At 43.4% G+C, this 20,635-nt stretch overlaps 1 protein-coding gene across 4 annotated transcripts in view; it reads left to right on the top strand.

The window, feature by feature from the left end:
• LOC136884865 (pyridoxine/pyridoxamine 5'-phosphate oxidase) overlaps positions 1-18,048 on the top strand; it is a 159,215-nt gene extending 141,167 nt beyond the window's left edge. For 2 of the 4 annotated variants that reach the window (XM_067157155.2, XM_068230081.1), the window contains exons 4-6: positions 8,276-8,347; positions 13,953-14,158; positions 17,738-18,048. In XM_067157155.2, the coding sequence (XP_067013256.1) occupies positions 8,276-8,347; positions 13,953-14,158; positions 17,738-17,867 (408 nt within the window). In that variant the 3' untranslated portion in view covers positions 17,868-18,048. The remainder of the gene's footprint in view (positions 1-8,275; positions 8,348-13,952; positions 14,159-17,737) is intronic. The other 2 variants (XM_068230082.1, XM_067157156.2) reach the window with 2 other exon arrangements.
• Positions 18,049-20,635: the final 2,587 nt, after the last annotated feature.

Genomic DNA, 20,635 nt, shown 5'->3' with positions numbered 1-20,635 from the left:
TGGTTGTAAAAAAAAAAAAAAAAAAAAAAAAACCCTCCTTATATTGACGTTAATGTGTCGTGATTTCAAATGTTACTAGTCAAGTTGGCAGCAGTGTGCGGCAGGGTGGCGAGTGCTCTTGTGGTTACGTCTGACCAAATACAGTAGAGACAATACGCGACACTCTGCGAGCTATCGACGGACAACGATTAGAGCTCTATCTAGCGGAGTGACCTGAGAGTTACTGATTCTGTCATAAGAGCACGTGTATTTGTTTGTGAAGTTTTTGGCGTTATTTACGAGTTTGCATTAAGTTGACATAAGTAAATAGTAGCGTGTGTCATTCCTTTATATCTCCTCTCAACATGAGTGGAAAAATGTGTGCTGTGTTTGGCTGCAATAACTATGAAGTGCAGAAGGATTCGCGGTCTTCCGTTTCCCTCGTGACAAGAAAATGTAAATAAATATTGTGTTTGCATATACACTACATTCTTCCAGTTACAAAGATATTTTTATAGTACTTCCTAATCTTCTGATCTGCGCGACCCACATTTTAACTGGCTTAAAATATAGTAAGCTTATTTTATTGTATAGTGCAGCAGTTAACCTTCAATACCGATGTGTTGTACGTGTGATCTGTCGGTTTGGTTTAATTCAAGAAAATACATATACATATGAGTGTGGCTGGTTGTGTTCCAAGTTACCCCATTTGGAATGCCGTAATGCGTTGTCAAGCCCTGAAGAAAATGTGGGTGATTCGTGATTCAAGAAATGTACATATTTTGTTGAAACAATATGATGATGCAATCTGCCTTACCCTAATGTAATGGGCGTAATGGCATTATGGCAAGTATTGCTTATATGGAAAGTTTGAATGTTTTTGAGACTAAATTTGTAGATTTTTTTTTTCTAGTGGCTTTACTTCGCACCGACACAGATAGGTCTTATGGTGACGATGGGATAGGAAAGGCCTAGGAGTTTGAAGGAAGCGGCCGTGGCCTTAATTAAGGTAGAGCCCAAGCATTTGCCTGGTGTGAAAATGGGAAACCACGGAAAACTATCCTCAAGGCTGCCGACAGTGGGATTCGAACCCACTATCTCCCGGATGCAAGCTCACAGCCGCGCGCTCCTAACCGCACGGCCAACTCGCCCGGTGATTTTCTTTATTAGTAGGCTTCACGATAAAAGGAAAATTGTGCAGCTCTTAAATGTAAATTAATTGAATCATGTGTGTAAGGAATATGCCGATATTTTTGTTGACAAGTGTTTTAATGTGATAAAAAAATTCGTGTGGCTATTTCTAGCCGAGTGCAACCCTTGTAAGGCAGACCCTCCGACGAGGGTGGGCGGCATCTGCCATGTGTAGGTAACTGCGTGTTACTGTGGTGGAGGATAGTGTTATGTGTGGTGTGTGAGTTGCAGGGATGTTGGGGACAGCACAAACACCCAATCCCCGAGCCATTGGAATTAACCAATGAAAATTAAGATACCCGACCCGGCGGGGAATCGAATCCGGGATCCACTGAACCGACGGCCAGTACGCTGACAATTCAGCCAACGAGTCGGACTTTAAATGTGACGATACAATGCTTTTAAATGAGAAAAAGACAAATCTAGCCGTGAACGTTCAGGCAGGAATGCTAAAGCTAAAAAAGTAATTCATAAATCAAGCCCTTTCGCAGCAGTCCATTTCACATCTTGATTATATGTCTAATTTCAGTCTTTAAATAATAACCTATTAAATAAGTCATTCATTTATCCAGAATTGCTTTAGCAACTTTGAAGTTAATATCTTAGTAACACTTTCTTTCTAGACTTGATGTACCCTTTTCGTGGTGTCAGTACATCAAGAGATCAGAATATTCCCGCAACACGACGTTGAAATGGAACACCTTGGATGAGACCTCCGACAAAGCCCGGCGTCGAAGACTTATCTTCCCCTACTAGCGTAATGAGGCGCTAGCTAAGTCGGTAGAACACACGGGTCGTAGTCTGTCCTTACTGGGCTGTAATCTAATAATTTACAGTAGGGGAATCTTGATAATGAGAGGAATACTATCAACTATGCAATGAGAAGTATGAATTAATTCTTTTATATATATAAGGACAATTTGATTACTAATAAAGCTCATGTTTTGTACAGATATGCCACCGCATCAACACACAAATAAAAAACATAAATATTTCTTGATGTTAGGATGTCTATATAGTGTTATTTCTTAACCGCATCTGCTCAGAAATATGCAAAAACTTGAGAAGGCGCCCCTTCTCGGACGAATTAATTATTTAAACACTTATCACTTCAAACTCATCCCCATATACACAAATAATTTGACGGAGGCATATCGTGTGTGTTTTGCGTAACACAAGCTATTAATTTACATGGCCAAATGACAAGCAGCATCGTTACGCTGTCAATTTAAATGAGCTTTTGATCAAGTTATTCGCGAGTACACTCTGAAGGATACGAAAGTCGCCTCATCCTATTCATTTTATAAAAAAAACCCTATACAACTATCTCATAAGTGGATAAATATGTACATAATGCAAATTCCATGGGGATGTTACTTCACACTACTGTACAATCGACATCCAAACGACGTTATTCCCTGTAACGATGCATTTTAATGAACCAAGGACCTTTAGATTACATGATAAAAAGTAAACGACAAATAAATAAACACTTCACATTCATATGACAGTTGATGAACAGTGTGGTGTGTCCACAGTAGGTAGCAGTGGGTATGACTTTCACTGTTACTGCCTGGCAGCGATCCAAGTCCCTCTTACAGTGTGGGTGTGAACATCTCAGCTGAAAACCCTGAGCGGTAGGATTTATGCAAAGAGTGGAGGGAATTCTCTCATCTAAGATAACTGCAAGTCTACCCCAACGTTGTTATTCTACAAGTTATTACAAGTAAAGCTGTCTTGGAGAAAGAATGCGATCTTGAACGAGCCCGTTAAAGCATACCAGCGGTAGTTTCTTTCTTTCTCTCGGGCATTCAGCCTTGCAGGTTAACGACCTGTCTGCCAGAATACAAACACTCCCTTCGAGTAACGGGATCAATACTTTCGCTGCCCATTCACTCTCATTCATTTCCAATATGTCACTAATATCATTAATGCGAATCGGCTCTAATCTAGCCCTATTTATATTCACAACGCGGGTTTACGCATCGCGTGTACCATTCAAATCGCTTGGGAAGATTCACACCTTAAATCACAGGCTCATCACAATCTTCTCCACAGAGTTTCGCCCCTTACTCTCTTGACTCAGCCATACATGTAAAATGCAGAAGAAGCTGTTCTATTGAATGGGGACAAATATACATCGACAACTCGCGATCTAAGAATAAGTCATTTATAATCACACCCACTGTCATATCGTCTTCTTGATGCTCGTATAGTATCCTTAATTTACATCTCACTGATGTGAAATGAAAAATAGAAATATCAGAATGTTTCTGAAGACTCATACAGAACATAGCTGATGGTAAATTGGAGTGAATTTTTCATGAATTTCAAATCCCGTTACTCAATTACCCTGCTCCACATTTTATTTAACTAAGGGGTCTTAATCATAACATGCAATGATATCGCGTGCAAATGGACTAAAAGACGGCCATCCAACCGTGAAGAAATCTATATACTCCTACTAGGCAACTATTTCTTCCCTCTGAAATTGCAAATCCTAATCTACAGTCTACATCCTTTGCATGCAACAGCTGCAAGCTGCAAAAACCAAACCCGTTGTAACCGTTGTGGTGACCATCACCACCACTCAATCTGTCCAGTTCCCCGAGACCAGCCCAAATGTGCAAACTGCAGCGGCAAGCATGCCGCCTCTTACCCAGGCTGCCCTTTCTTCAAAAAAGCTTATTAAGTCCCACCACATAGCTAGAAAGCATCTCCGAGAACCACAACCAACAAACCTGTCTACCGAAGTCTCAAATCAAGGCCACCACCACATCACAAATATACCATCACTCCTTGATCTCAACATAAACCCTTATCCTGTAAACAACCAAAGCCGCACATCACAACCCAACCTCAACACACAACTTCTCAGAAATCTTCTTCTCCTACTAACCAATATCACATAAACCAAGTATCCCCCCACTGCATGCCACAACACCCCCGTCGCATCCCACACCACATCTCGAGCACCTCCCTAAGTACTGACAACCTCTTTACCGAAGTCTCAAATCAAAGCCACCGCCACATTTCAATCGATCCATTTTGCCTCTCCTATCCTTCAAAATACTGGAATTTTACCAACAAAACAAAAAGTCTACGCCCTCAGGGCGTCATATCAAATTGAGATAAAGGACCAAGTAGGTCGGGGATCTCAAACAAACAGGTTCAGGTTTATATATTTACATTTAATTGAAACTGCGACTCTCTAATATTTCAGAATGGTACTCATCATTTTTCTGGTTCACTCCAACATCTCTCCTCCAGCGGGCACGGCACAGATCCTTAGCGGGACATCACGGCAGCGTCAACAGCATGGAGTCCGTAGTTTGATCGTAGATAGGTTGCTCTCATGATGACTTGGATCACGTTCGTGCTGAGACGGTCTCGAAGTCTACGATGCGTCGAATATGTGACCACCTGTGCACGTGGATATGCTCCTAAGGATGACGACGTCGCTGGTACATAACACAAATGAGGGGATTTTACTTAGTATTTGTGACACATTATACTGCTATATGATCGGATCAAACTCATGGCCTCGAGTTCCCTGATCCACATGCAGCCCATCGCTCTCCCCCATTCGTCTCTCGAATCCACTATCAGCAATTAGGCCCTACGTGATAGACTTCACTGGTTACCTGGCAATGTCATGACAAATACGATTTTTACTCAGCCTGTTTCCCACTAGTTTCTATGGGATACAGAGTTAACTACTGCACTATCAGTGAGCCGCTTGTTCGTCTCTCAATTTACCATTTAATATTATACAGCTAACAAAGCTCCTCCACGATTTCATTGACATTGCTAAACTCGTATACTGGGTTCTACTGAGGCGTCGCGTACGAGCGTTTAAGTTACACATTAATCGCTCCCATGTAGTTTATTCTATGGTTCCATGAATTTTTTTTTTTGCTAGGGGCTTTACGTCGCACCGACACAGATAGGTCTTATGGCGACGATGGGATAGGAAAGGCCTAGGAGTTGGAAGGAAGCGGCCGTGGCCTTAATTAAGGTACAGCCCCAGCATTTGCCTGGTATGAAAATGGGAAACCACGGAAAACCATCTTCAGGGCTGCCGATAGTGGGATTCGAACCTACTATCTCCCGGATGCAAGCTCACAGCCGCGCGCCTCTACGCGCACGGCCAACTCGCCCGGTGGTTCCATGAATAATCACCGTCACGTCCTCAGAAGGTACGAATACCTCCACACATTTACGTGGAATTATATCAATATTAATATTATTATCATTATTGTCTGTTAGGTCATCAGCCCAGAGGCTGGTTGGATCCTCAAACAGCGCCACCAAAGGCTATGCGGTTATAAGGAAACCCCAAAAACCAATGGCAGCACCAAAATGAGGCGTACTAGGCAAGATGACGAGTGAGGTGGTTTGTCATTGCTTTCCTCACTGGGTCAGAAAGTACTATTGCAGCATGACTGACCCTATGAGCAACACCTTTCGTAACACTCAGATGCACTAGTCGTGCTCTGAATGTCATTACTCAGCACTACCCATACTCCAGCAGCTTCCATAATGTCACAGCCATGGATGTTGACTGAGACTTCGGTGGAAGCTACACTTTACTCTGGCCTGTGCCAAGAGATGGATGCTAGAGTACTGTATCCATCAAGAAATGACAGCAGGCACCATTATCATTATTATGAAACTTGTAAATACCAACAAATAGTTACTGAATTTATCACACTTTATAACAAAGACTTGTTGAAGGGTCACTCACAACATACACAACGTCACACTGCAATTCGAAATATCGAAGTACTGTGACTGTTCTGAAGCGGTCACCTTAAATAGAGAAACCGTGTTAGACCTAGTGGAGAGGGTAAACTCCACCCCCTTCTGAAAATTCACTCCTCTGGTCGGCAATTTCCACCATTAATTGTGGTATCAAATTTAAGATCGTTCACTCCAGTTTTCACTGATCGATTCTCATTACTGTCGCTTCGTGCGTTTTGACGTAAACTCCATAGCGTCCTTTGGCGGCTTCGTGTGGGAGGAGCTTGAACTTCGGAAGCTTGCGAGTTTGCTCCCGCCATCCGTTTTAACCACCTGGCAAACACCTGTTAGAGCATTTGTTTGTTGCGTATTTGGTTACATTTCCATTACATACAACACTTCTTGGTGTGATAAAACTGCGTAAATTTAGTCGATTATTATGGGCTTTGACTCTTGGAAATCCGTCAAGTATTACCTGATATCTGTAATTAATTTTTCTGAAACAGTTGTAGTCTTGTGGCCTGGTAGTGGTGTTTTCGCGGAAAAAGAGCGAAGACATGATTTTTTTTCCAGGGTTGAGGGCAGTGTTTGTGCCTTGGGTAGTTTCCTCTCTCTCGCGCCTGACTGAGAGCGCTTTCGCCCGCAGGCCAAAATATGACTCGGTAAAGCAAGTACGCACAACTAGAGTTTGACTCATGGAACGATCTACGCTCGTATCCCGGGAAGGGTAAACGTGCGCTAACTTGGGCGCTAATTAACGTAGAAGAGCGCGGAAAACGGCATATTTGAATGGTAGAATGCCATATTCCTGATGATATGATGAACGGTCACAGTAATTTATTTATCCATTTCCGTATATACATTTCCAATGATATTTGAATTCAGCGCGAATTTTCGGGTCACGCCACTAGGAGCGCCACCTGCGACTTGTCTCCCATTTTAACAAGGCTAAATCCGGAAGTGTCGCGTATTGTCTCTACTGTATTTGGTCTGACTCCGGACAGCAGGTGCTTGCGATGACCGCAGGAGGAACGCACGCTTCCCTTACTTATTCTGCCACAGGGGAAGTAATGGCTTGTGAATGAAGGAGACCTAGCTGGGTTATTATTATTAACATATTTTGCTATTGTCTTAAAGCTAATATATATACTTTTTCACTTTGACATATATTTATAATAATGACGTGTGACCTCCGGAGAGGTCTGGTGAGGATGACGCCCGACCTAGGCACAAACACCCAGTTCTCGAGACATAGAAATTAACTAATGAAAGTTAACCCAACCGGAAATCGAACCCGGGACCCTCTGGGCCAAAGGCCAGCAAGCAGCCGGACGACGTAACATTAAAATAAGTATATTGCCATAAGGCGGAATTTAGTTCAATAAGGAATTGTTTTTATAGGTAATAAAGATCAAGGCAGTTAATTCACTCATTTAGTTTCAATACCTTGGAGATTCATTTCGAAAAAATTGTATTTCTATTTTTCGTAAGAGTTCATCTGTTGCCTTATTTCAATAGATTGTCTACCCGACACACTTAAACCGAAACAAATTATTCTTGACATCCGATTATTCTGTGCGCTGTAACTGAATTATATTTGAAAGTCATTCCATTATTTAAATTATTATTCATTCGATTATTTTAATAATGGGATGGAAGGTATTCCATTATCCCATCACCAATAGGATGGACATTTATCCATTCAAGGAAGAACTGGCCCTGCCTGTGAGTTTTGAGACTGGCGCAGGTAGAGAAACCTGTTCTTACTAATCCTCTTCCTGGAATTCGTGAGTTTTGAGACGACACGGAAGTTCTTCTTGACTAGATGACGAACTCCCCGGTATGCACTAGCCGCTGTCTCACAAAGAGCAAGCGAGCGCTGTATCGTAAAAATGTAGGGCTGAGTGGCTCAGACGGTTCAGGCGCTCGATCCTCGCTCAGTCCGGTGCTCAAATACGACAGCCTCGTGTCGGTAGCTTTACTGGCACGTAAAATATCTCATGCGGGACTAAATTCAGGCACCTCGGCGTCTCCCAAAACCGTAAAAGACTACTTAGTGAAACGTAAAACTAATAACATTATTATTATTATTATTATTATTATTATTATTATTATTATTATTATTATTATTATTATTATGTATCGTAAAAGTGGCTGCAGGCGAAGATTATTAATGTTTCATTTTATATAATTTGCTTGACGTCGCACCGACGTTCTAGTTCCGCCTTTCAGAAAATCCACGGAGACACGAGACCAAAAGCACAACAGAAACAGATGCAAGTGGGCTGACAACGTGACAGTACTGCATAGGAAGAAATGTTATTTCTTAACTTTCACTTTGTTTTTTCACTGTGTGTTTCAGGCTGAGTGTCCTCAGGCCTCTATCGTCTTCTTTTGGAGCTACCTCAAGGATGGTGACGTCATATGTTCGCAGGTATGTACCACTTTCCAACAAACATCAGACTGACCAGATATTTCTGGGGTCGCTAAAACGAGCTCAAAATGATGGGACCTGTTGTAACACTTACTGGATGGAAACTAATGGTGTCGGTAGAAGAACACTAAATTCGCGGTCGGAAGAGAACAACAATTGATCAAGAGTGGTCAGACAGGAGCTTGGAACAAGTGTAAACATAGCCACACTCAGGGTAAACAAACAGGCGGAGCACGTGGACATAGACGTAGTTGATTGGTCGCACTCACTCGACTCTATGCGAGCTCGAAGGCAAATAGTACGTGGCATACATTTTATTTTATTTTATTTTATTTTATTTTATTTTATTTTATTTTATTTTATTTTATTTTATTTTATTTTATTTTATTTTATTTTATTTTATTTTATTTTATTTTATTTTATTTTATTTTATTTTATTTTATTTTATTTTATTTTATTTTATTTTATTTTATTTTATTTTATTTTATTTTATTTTATTTTATTTTATTTTATTTTATTTTATTTTATTTTATTTTATTTTATTTTATTTTATTTTATTTTATTTTATTTTATTTTATTTTATTTTATTTTATTTTATTTTATTTTATTTTATTTTATTTTATTTTATTTTAGTTTAGTTTATTTTAGTTTAGTTTAGTTTAGTTTAGTTTAGTTTAGTTTAGTTTAGTTTAGTTTAGTTTAGTTTAGTTTAGGGTTTGGAGAGTACGTAATCGAATGGTTGTCGTATATACCGATATATGTTTTTTAAAATACAAAATAGTGATTAAATAACGAGAAATGAAGGCACAAGGCGCGGTGTAATACAGGAAGTGAGGGGAAGTCCTAAGCTGTACAGCGTGGAGTCAGTGTCGGTAGGACCATCGCGTGTAGTGAAGCACAAAAGGGGAAAACCGCGCAGAAGTGACGATAGGCAGTGTATTGTGAAACAAGTCAGCAGAATCCAGGTTTAGTCAGAAGTGCAGATCTTCGCACTGTTATCGTATGCGATGCGCAGCCCAGTAGGTCCGAACACGAGACGTTGACGGTACTGCAGGCTCAGCGAATCACAACTCTTTCTTTGGCGGAGGCGTGGACATACCATGTTTACATCAGGATTAAACTCTCGTGAAAAGTCTCGTTCTCAAGTTGGAGACCCTGGAGGTTAGTTTTTAGTCGTCTCTTGCGACAGGTAAAGGCGCTTTCATAATGACGGAAGTGACGTCACATTAGTGCAGGCCTTGGTCACCAAAGATGCTGCGGATACGAGTTCCTTTGTCGTGGAGTTGCAGTTCAATATTTGAGTTTCGTTTATTGAAAGACATATTCACGATGACTGACTTTTCGCAAAGGGAAAAATCTCTTTCTTCCCAAATAATGGCCTTCAGTAACATTCTGGTTATTTTATTTGCTATACTAGGATAGTTATGCAAGTTAAAATTATTATTATTATTATTATTATTATTATTATTATTATTATTATACCAGACCGTGGTGTAGGGGTAGCGTGTCTGCCTCTTACTCGGAAGCCCCGGGTTCGATTCCCGGCCAGGACAGGGACTTTTACCTGCATCTGAGGACTGGTTCGAAGGCCACTCAGCCTACGTGATTAGAATTGAGGAGCTATCTGACGGTGAGATACAGGCCCCGATCTGGAAAGCCAAGAATAACGGCCGAGAGGATTCGTCGTGCTCACCACACGACACCTCGTAATCTGCAGGCCTTTGGGCTGAGCAGCGGTCGCTTGGTAAGCCAAGGGCTGTAGTGCCAGGCTATTTAATCTGCGCTTTCTCTAGCGCCGTCTATGTCGGTGAACTCGAACTTTAAAATGTATTCTTCTCCGGTGGTTAGATGGCACTGCCATCTATTTTCTAGCGACCTCTCCTGGACTAAGAAGAAAGATTTCAGTTGTCATAGTTGCTAAACCTCTTTTTTGATTGTTTGTTTTAATGTATCTAAGTTGTCAGGTGATGGTGGTGATTATTGTTTTAAGAGGAAGTACAACTAGGCAACCATCCTCTATATAACACTAATCAGAGGGAAAAATGGAACGGATCCGACACTTCGAAAAATGAAGATGTCGGTCAAAGAAAGACAAGGGCCACGAAGGGCGTGAAAATGAAAGACTCCCTAGCCCTCGCAAACCTAATATGGTCGGGGTCGGAAAAGAACAAGAGTTGACCAAGGGACAGGATAGATTAAAGTGAGGAGCCTGGCACAAGTAAGTGGAAGCAATGCCAGGACTCAGCTGAGGGCACCGTGGACGCCAACCCATCTAAGTTGTCAGTACTACACCTGGTTCATCCTCTAAAGTCATCTCCGATCACATGCCTGTAACTAATTTCTCTAGCCAATGAAAGCCAGGAGAGTAAATGGAAATTAAACCTAGCAGTACTCTCAGATTTAATTTCATCTGGAACTTTCCCGTACGGAGCTACTTAAGAAGAGCATTTTATCGCCGTCTTGTGTGATTTGCTCCGCTTATTGACAGTGCGACTTGATAAGGCCAGGAGGCAGGGTGCTGACAGGTAATGGCAGAATTTACCTAAATATGGGATTGAGTCGGCGTGTGTGCCCGAGGGGAAGATCTCAGCAGTTCTAATATGTAATCTTTTCGTTTGGGGCTTAAATGTAGGACTTTCTGTGCAATCAATCTATATTCCCTACTGAGCACGAGTGGTGACCCTCGGTACTCTCTCCTTCTACTTTTGAGCTGGATGACTAAAGTTTTGAAATCTTGTCTCTGCCTTTCAATTTTCTCGTCTTAGTCCCCCCCCCCCCCCTTTTCCTAAATGTCCTTAAGGAGTGTTGGTGTTTCGCCTCCTTGCCTTTTCTTAATGGCCTGTTTAGTGTAAACATTTCTAACCTGGTTGTAAAATCTTGTAAAGGAAAGCCCACGATGGGGCAACACCATGATGTGGGGTCGCTGTAGGGGTTACCAGTGTAACCGAGCCTGTTGCTTTTATGAGGCTGGTCTCTGTGTATACTGGAGCTCATTGTACTTGTTCGGAGCAATTATGCTCTTTCATTTGTAGGTTAACCACTGGAAGTTTCTCCCAATTAATATTGAACCTGATTAAGGACTTCTAAGTCCAACACATTGTAGGGGCTGACGAACTTGTTGTTAATGTGATATTTCAACTGTTTCTTGTTATCTCATTAAATTATTCTCTCTGAATTTTAAGAAAGGAAAGAAATATAATTTCCGAATGTTGTTAAATTTTTACTCTAAGTGATTCAGCCTAGGCGCTCTGTGAGCCACAGAACCGCGGTAACAAGAGCTAATGGATCAGGTGTATGCAAGCACGAAGCAGAAGATACTAACAAGATGTGCATAAAGAGTGATATTAGATCATGTAAAGAATGTTTTCAAGTTCTTCACAAACCATAGAGAAAACTGTAAAATTTCTAGTATAATACAGTCCTGGACAATAAATTTCTCGGTTTTTATATGACAGGTCACATTGTACGTAATAATAATGTTCAATAAATTGCCTTACTACATAATAAGAGCATTAAAGCAACAACCTCTGCACTAAGTGAAATAGAGTGGTTAGCTATATGGCCATCCACCTTTGTCCCAAGGAATTAATCTGGTGCTCATTGTTGGTATAGGCCGAGTGAACCTCAGGACCATGAGGCACTCGAAAGTGTCGACTTTCTTACGGGGAATCCAGCCCACGTCTTACCGCCTCGGCTAGACAACTCGTACTTTGTATATGTTAAATATCGTTCGCGAGTTTTTATATGGCGTCAGATCCGTTCTAAATAGAAAATGCAAGCCGTATAGTAGCACCTCACTGAATATAAGTTGAAAGTGTTGCACAAACCAAGAATACAAGAAGTGTTGTGCCTGACGGCGTCATATACCACTCATCTTATTCGTATATCTTGATAATACAATCAATTCCATTTCCACCGAGGTGAGTTATTGTCCATCGAGCTTAAGTGCGGCCAGTATCCAGTATTCCGGGATAGTGGGTTCGAATCCCACTGTCGGCAGCCCTGAAGATGGTTTTCCGTGGTTTCCCCATTTTCGCACCAGGTAGATGCTAGGATTGTACCTTAATTAAGGCCTCTCTGTATCGGTCCGACGTGAAGCAACGTGTAAAGCCACCTACCATTTTGTTTTCTTCTGCTCGTATAAACTCTGCAATAGTCGCCAAGCAAGGGACCCTTTACTTACTTCTGTGGCTTTTAGTGCCGGGAGTGTCTGAGGACACCTGCACGTCTGGATGTGGGATAGCATGTCCGTCTGTTCCTTATACAAATCCATACCGTTCCACCAATCTGAACCAAATATTGTATACTTACCTTTTAGGACCCTGGGGGTAACCCCATCTACAAGAAATGTCAACAACCTTCTGAATACCTTAGATTTAGGCCCTTTGGTATATTAACATAGGCTAATATTGGTGAAATATCGAATTTGTCGTACAAGAACGAGACAAAGCTCATCTTAAGGCTCACGACGCGAAGAATAAAACTCGGCGAGGCCCTACAGGCCCCGAAAACCATGTTTTAAGGGCCTATGGAGATATTGGCATCACAGTACTCCGCTCTAGGAATTGCATGAAGAAATGACCAGCAGTAACCATGACAATGTCAGCTCAAGGATTCTGCGGAAGAATATAGGCCTGGTCTTGGAAGCAGGCTAGACCAAGGAGGGATTCTGCTGCACATATGAGTGTCTGAAAAAAAAGCACTGCGAGGGTTAGCCACCCCTACGGGTGGAGGTGGAACGGGCTGGTTTATAAAAATAATCGAAAATAATGTCGAATTCCTAGGTTTCGGTGTCGCTGAGATGAACAGTGGCACTCGGCATATCGTTCAAGTCCAAGTTTAGCCGCATCGGCACGGGGGAGAGAAGGTGTAAAGAAGAAGATATCCAAAGTAAACGAGATTACCGATGAATGTGTGTATGTTCCACCACAGGTGGGGGCAGGGCTCCCCTGTCGGAATGGACGTTGAGAAGGACTGAAAATGGCTCAGATTATGTGTTGTAAAAACACTATGTGGAGCAAGACACCATTAGTGGAGGGGATGAAATTACAAATAGTCGAAAGCGAGAAATGTTTCTAACGAATCCATAGTTTTCGCGGTCGACGGATATCCGTGTTCAGCACCCATCAATGTGGTGATTCAGAAGGGGTGAAAAACTGGTGACAGTTTGAATAGTGTAAATACATTACGTTATAACTTATTGTTTGAAACCATCAACTACTTCCCAGACAATTTGGACTGTCGCAAGGAATGCGAAACCAGATAATATCAAACAGAAACATAAAATAATGAACATAGTAATATTTCTAAATCTACAAAAGACTTCCTAAGTTATCAATCAAGGTCGCAATTGCACCACGCCCTGGACCTTTGCTCCAAATCCTCCTTTAACCACAATTATCAGGCGAACTGTTACGGGTTATCGACGATTTTGTAGTGGTTATAATAATGTTACTATTTTTACGTCCCACTAACCACTTTTGACGTTTTTCGGAGACGCCGAGGTGCGTGCGTGCTCCTATTCACCTGTTAGTTTGGTTTTTATTGGATAAAGTGCAGTAAAGTGGTAGAGCTAGGAGACTAAGTAGACTTGGTGTGCCCTCAGGTCCGCGCGGAAGGGGCCGTCGTGGAGCTGGAGCCGCACCAGTTCCAGGACCTGTACGACAACGAGCCTCTGTTCTGCAAGATCCGCTCTCATCTGTGCAGACAAGGAGCTCCAGTGGAAGACTGGCAGGAGTACAAGGCGCGCCACGACGAGCTTCTGCAGCAGTGGAAACAAGGGGAGAACACGCTGCCCATGCCGGACCATTTGTAAGTTCCAAGATATCATTTTATAGCGAATGTTCAATTGAAATATAGACTGGTGTCTAGAAACTTCTTGAATAACGTATCAAAATGACAGCACCCCTATGGGTGGGGGGGCACAGATGAAGAATACACCAACGGTATCCCCTGCTAGTCGTAAAAGGTGACTAAATGGGGTGGCCAAGGAATGATAGATTTGAAACATGTGATTAACTTTGTTTAATATAATTACGAGAGCAAAACCATGGGTCGACTTCACTTGCGACTATTACCACTAAGTGAGGACCACCATGGGTCTGGGAGAATCCTGTGGTTAGTACCACTATGTGAGGACCACCATGGGTCTGGGAGAAGCCTGTGGTTAGTACCACTATGTGAGGACCACCATGGGTCTGGGAGAAGCATGTGGTTAGTACCACTATGTGAGGACCACCATGGGTCTGGGAGAAGCCTGTGGTTAGTACCACTATGTGAGGACCACCATGGGTCTGGGAGAATCCTGTGGTTAGTACCACTATGTGAGGACCACCATGGGTCTGGGAGAAGCCTGTGGTTAGTACCACTAAGTGAGGAACACCATGGGTCTGGGATAAGCCTGTGGTTAGTACCACTATGTGAGGACCACCATGGGTCTGGGAGAATCCTGTGGTTAGTACCACTAAGTGAGGACCACCATGGGTCTGGGAGAATCCTGTGGTTAGTACCACTATGTGAGGACCACCATGGGTCTGGGAGAAGCCTGTGGTTAGTACCACTATGTGAGGACCACCATGGGTCTGGGAGAATCCTGTGGTTAGTACCACTATGTGAGGACCACCATGGGTCTGGGAGAAGCCTGTGGTTAGTACCACTATGTGAGGACCACCATGGGTCTGGGAGAAGCCTGTGGTTAGTACCACTAAGTGAGGACCACCATGGGTCTGGGAGAATCCTGTGGTTAGTACCACTAAGTGAGGAACACCATGGGTCTGGGATAATCCTGTGGTTAGTACCACTATGTGAGGAACACCATGGGTCTGGGAGAAGCCTGTGGTTAGTACCACTAAGTGAGGACCACCATGGGTCTGGGAGAATCCTGTGGTTAGTACCACTATGTGAGGAACACCATGGGTCTGGGAGAAGCCTGTGGTTAGTACCACTAAGTGAGGACCACCATGGGTCTGGGAGAATCCTGTGGTTAGTACCACTATGTGAGGAACACCATGGGTCTGGGAGAATCCTGTGGTTAGTACCACTATGTGAGGAACACCATGGGTCTGGGAGAATCCTGTGGTTAGTACCACTAAGTGAGGAACACCATGGGTCTGGGATAAGCCTGTGGTTAGTACCACTAAGTGAGGACCACCATGGGTCTGGGAGAAGCCTGTGGTTAGTACCACTATGTGAGGACCACCATGGGTCTGGGAGAATCCTGTGGTTAGTACCACTAAGTGAGGAACACCATGGGTCTGGGATAAGCCTGTGGTTAGTACCACTATGTGAGGAACACCATGGGTCTGGGATAAGCCTGTGGTTAGTACCACTAAGTGAGGACCACCATGGGTCTGGGAGAAGCCTGTGGTTAGTACCACTAAGTGAGGAACACCATGGGTCTGGGATAAGCCTGTGGTTAGTACCACTATGTGAGGACCACCATGGGTCTGGGAGAAGCCTGTGGTTAGTACCACTATGTGAGGACCACCATGGGTCTGGGAGAAGCCTGTGGTTAGTACCACTATGTGAGGACCACCATGGGTCTGGGATAAGCCTGTGGTTAGTACCACTATGTGAGGACCACCATGAGTCTGGGATAAGCCTGTGGTTAGTACCACTATGTGAGGACCACCATGGGTCTGGGAGAAGCCTGTGGTTAGTACCACTATGTGAGGACCACCATGGGTCTGGGAGAAGCCTGTGGTTAGTACCACTAAGTGAGGAACACCATGGGTCTGGGATAAGCCTGTGGTTAGTACCACTAAGTGAGGACCACCATGGGTCTGGGATAAGCCTGTGGTTAGTACCACTATGTGAGGACCACCATGGGTCTGGGATAAGCCTGTGGTTAGTACCACTATGTGAGGACCACCATGGGTCTGGGAGAAGCCTGTGGTTAGTACCACTATGTGAGGACCACCATGGGTCTGGGAGAAGCCTGTGGTTAGTACCACTATGTGAGGAACACCATGAGTCTGGGAGAAGCCTGTGGTTAGTACCACTAAGTGAGGAACACCATGGGTCTGCGTTGCCTGTGATTAGTACCATTATGATGGGCCGTTGCCTGGACTTTTTTTACCCCTTTAGACAACAGTCACGATCGATTTAGGATTCTGCTTTGGAAGCAGTCCCTTGTTCAGTATATGTCATAGTCTTTAGGAGCTTCAGGGAAAGTGGGGCATTGCGGGTCGAGTACACTGATTGTTTTATGTTCATAATCACAGTTTATCGTCGTCTTTTTAAATTCTAGTCAGCGGATGGATTTTGGAATAATTTAAATTGCAGTATTTTGAGTTGTATCCGCTAATGATTTTTATGTCATTTTATTCAATTCATTCATTCATCACCATGTTTTCAATTCTGGTCAGTGGATGAATTTTCCATTTTGATTGTCATTACATTTCGTCTCATCTCGTACCATTAGGGACCGATGACCTAGATGTTAGGCCCCTTTAAACAACAAGCATACCGAGCTCGATAGCTGCAGTCGCTTAAGTGCGGCCAGTATCCAGTATTTGGGAGATAGTAATTTCGAACCCCACTGTCGGCAGCCCTGAAAATGGTTTTCCGTGGTTTCCCATTTTCACACCAGGCAAATGCCGGGGCTGTACCTTAATTAAGGCCACGGCCGCTTCCTTCCCACTCCTAGCCCTTCCCTGTCCCATTGTCGCCATAAGACCTATCTGTGTCGGTGCGACGTAAAGCAACTAGCAAAATTAAAAAAATAAAAAAAACCAACAAGCATAATAATAATAATAATAATAATAATAATCATCATCATCATCATCATCAAAATGACAGCAGAGCCTACCCACCGTTCAGGCATACGTGTCTCTATACCCTTCACGCTGGTTGCTGCTTGAACCACTCTTCCACATCATCATTTAATGCTCCTTATGAAATTATCGATATCGATAGGTATTTATTTATTTATTTATTTATTTATTTATTTATTTGTTTGTTTGTTTGTTTGTTTGTTTGTTTGTTTGTTTGTTTGTTTATTACGTCAATCAGTTGTGAACAATAAAATGCACCCTTTCCTCGTATTGTTTTTATAAATCGAGCAGAACAAAAGCCATGTAGGCTATTTCTTTACAATCATCAAAACTACGAGCAAGCCACATGGCTCTCACGATCGAGGTGAAGAATGAAGGGACTAGGTACTGTACACCTTTCTCTGGAAATTATGACGGTTTTTTTAAAGAAATATTATCATCAGCTAAAACGATCCAATTTGCACCCCCTCTCCACCCCCCGCGACAGGGGAACATAACTGAATCTTTTGCTCAGCTTACTGTTGCACGTGTATCAGAAGTATGCACATTGCACTCTAGTACTGTTGATCCGCATGATAGCCAACGTTTTAAAGCACTGCCTTTTATTTTGTTCTAGCGTCGCCTACAAGCTGATACCTGATGTGATGGACTTCTACCAAGCCTGGGGAACGAATATCGGCGATCGCAGGTTGTTCGTATGGGATAAGGAACTGGAACAGTGGACTTCCAAGAGGGTCCAAGCGTAGTGCGTGAAAGAACAGTTTCAACTTGAAGCATTTTCTCCATGTTCGCAAATCTTCCACCTTGTTCTGAATGTACTACCTCGAATACATGATGTTTTGCAATTATTTAAAGGATAATTTCAGTGCACCTTAACTCTACCATCTACTGCTGAAGAAGCTGGTAACTTTCCATTGTGTAATATTTTATTTTGTGCTATGTACAATCTATTTTTATTAAATAGTATTAAGATGATCAGAAAACCTCCTTGGCTCAGGCGGCAGCCTCTCACCGCTGGGTTCCGTGGTACAAATCCCGGTCACTCCATGTGAGCTTTATGCTGGACAAAGCGGAGGCGGGGCAGGTTTTGATCCGGTTTTCCCTGTCATCTTTCATTCCAACAGCACTTCATTTCATCCGTCGGTCACTAATCATTGGAGTGCGACAGGTTTCAACAGCCGGCACAGTTCCTATCCTCGCCCCTAGATGGGGGCTTCATGCAGTCCATTCTTGACTGGGAACAGGTTGAGGATCGTATTAGTCCGTCTCCTTGGCGTAGTGACCTCGAGTTCGGTTCCCAGCCCGCAGAAACACGCAATCGTGATTACATTCCTCCATCCAGCCGTAAAACTAGGCTTAATCCACGTAAGTGCTGAACCCAGATAATGGCCTATGGCCTCCGGAAAGGCCTGATGCAGGTCTTTTTGTAGTAGACGGACTATCGGCCTGTCTGAGGATTTCTAATTGTGAAGACGGCACAAACATTCAGTCCCCGAGCTAGACGAATTAACCAATTAATGTTGCAATCCCCAACCCGACCGGGAACCGAACCCGGGACCCTAGAGTCCGGAGGCCAGAACGTCATGGAGCCGGACAGATAGGTATGACACATTAGTCGCCGCCATCTGTGAAAGAATCTATCATTCGCTCATCAGGTATCTAAGCATTGAAAAAGCTTTCTGATGGTTCCTTTTTGTGCCGAGAGAAGTTTCACTTGCACCGTAAACAGTCCGACTCCTTGGCTGAATGGTAAGTGTTGAAGGCCTTCGCTTCAGAGGGTGAAGGGATCGATTCCCGACCCGGTCGCGAAATTTAATCTTGTCTGATTAATTTTCTGGCTCGGTGACTGGGTATTTTTGTTTGCCCCAACACTGTACATGCTACACGACCAACCACCACAGAAACACGCATTAGTGATAACATTCATCCATATAGGGCTGGCGTTACTACCCTTGACTATATCACTATGTGAGCAATACCATGGTTCTACGTTACTTGTGAGTAGTACCACCGTGAGAGCAACACCATGAGTCTGTGTTACTTGTGAGTAGTACTACCGTGAGAGCAACACCATGGGTCTGTGTTACTTGTGAGTAGTACTACCGTGAGAGCAACACCATGGGTCTGTGTTACTTGTGAGTAGTACCACCGTGAGAGCAACACCATGGGTCTGTGTTACTTGTGAGTAGTACCACCGTGAGAGCAACACCATGGGTCTGTGTTACTTGTGAGTAGTACCACCGTGAGAGCAACACCATGGGTCTGTGTTACTTGTGAGTAGTACCACCGTGAGAGCAACACCATGGTTCTACGTTACTTGTGAGTAGTACCACCGTGAGAGCAACACCATGGGTCTGTGTTACTTGTGAGTAGTACCACCGTGAGAGCAACACCATGGGTCTACGTTACTTGTGAGTAGTACCACCGTGAGAGGAACACCATGAGTCTACGTTACTTGTGAGTAGTACTACTTTGAGAGCAACACCATGGTTCTACGTTACTTGTAAGTAGTACCACCGTGAGAGGAACACCATGGGTCTGTGTTACTTGTGAGTAGTACCACCGTGAGAGCAACACCATGGGTCTACGTTACTTGTGAGTAGTACCACCGTGAGAGCAACACCATGGTTCTACGTTACTTGTGAGTAGTACCACCGTGAGAGCAACACCATGGTTCTACGTTACTTGTGAGTAGTACCACCGTGAGAGCAACACCATGGTTCTACGTTACTTGTAAGTAGTACCACCGTGAGAGGAACACCATGGGTCTACGTTACTTGTGAGTAGTACCACCGTGAGAGGAACACCATGAGTCTACGTTACTTGTGAGTAGTACTACTTTGAGAGCAACACCATGGTTCTACGTTACTTGTAAGTAGTACCACCGTGAGAGGAACACCATGGGTCTGTGTTACTTGTGAGTAGTACCACCGTGAGAGCAACACCATGGGTCTGTGTTACTTGTGAGTAGTACCACCGTGAGAGCAACACCATGGGTCTGTGTTACTTGTGAGTAGTACCACCGTGAGAGCAACACCATGGGTCTGTGTTACTTGTGAGTAGTACCACCGTGAGAGCAACACCATGGGTCTGTGTTACTTGTGAGTAGTACCACCGTGAGAGCAACACCATGGGTCTACGTTACTTGTGAGTAGTACCACCGTGAGAGGAACACCATGAGTCTACGTTACTTGTGAGTAGTACTACTTTGAGAGCAACACCATGGTTCTACGTTACTTGTAAGTAGTACCACCGTGAGAGGAACACCATGGGTCTGTGTTACTTGTGAGTAGTACCACCGTGAGAGCAACACCATGGGTCTACGTTACTTGTGAGTAGTACCACCGTGAGAGCAACACCATGGTTCTACGTTACTTGTGAGTAGTACCACCGTGAGAGCAACACCATGGTTCTACGTTACTTGTGAGTAGTACCACCGTGAGAGCAACACCATGGTTCTACGTTACTTGTAAGTAGTACCACCGTGAGAGGAACACCATGGGTCTACGTTACT

The sequence above is a fragment of the Anabrus simplex genome, chromosome 13 (assembly GCF_040414725.1).
Source record: "Anabrus simplex isolate iqAnaSimp1 chromosome 13, ASM4041472v1, whole genome shotgun sequence".
NCBI lineage: Eukaryota > Metazoa > Arthropoda > Insecta > Orthoptera > Tettigoniidae > Anabrus > Anabrus simplex.
Note: the sequence above shows the minus strand (reverse complement) of the source record. Positions and strands in the feature narration are given on the sequence as shown.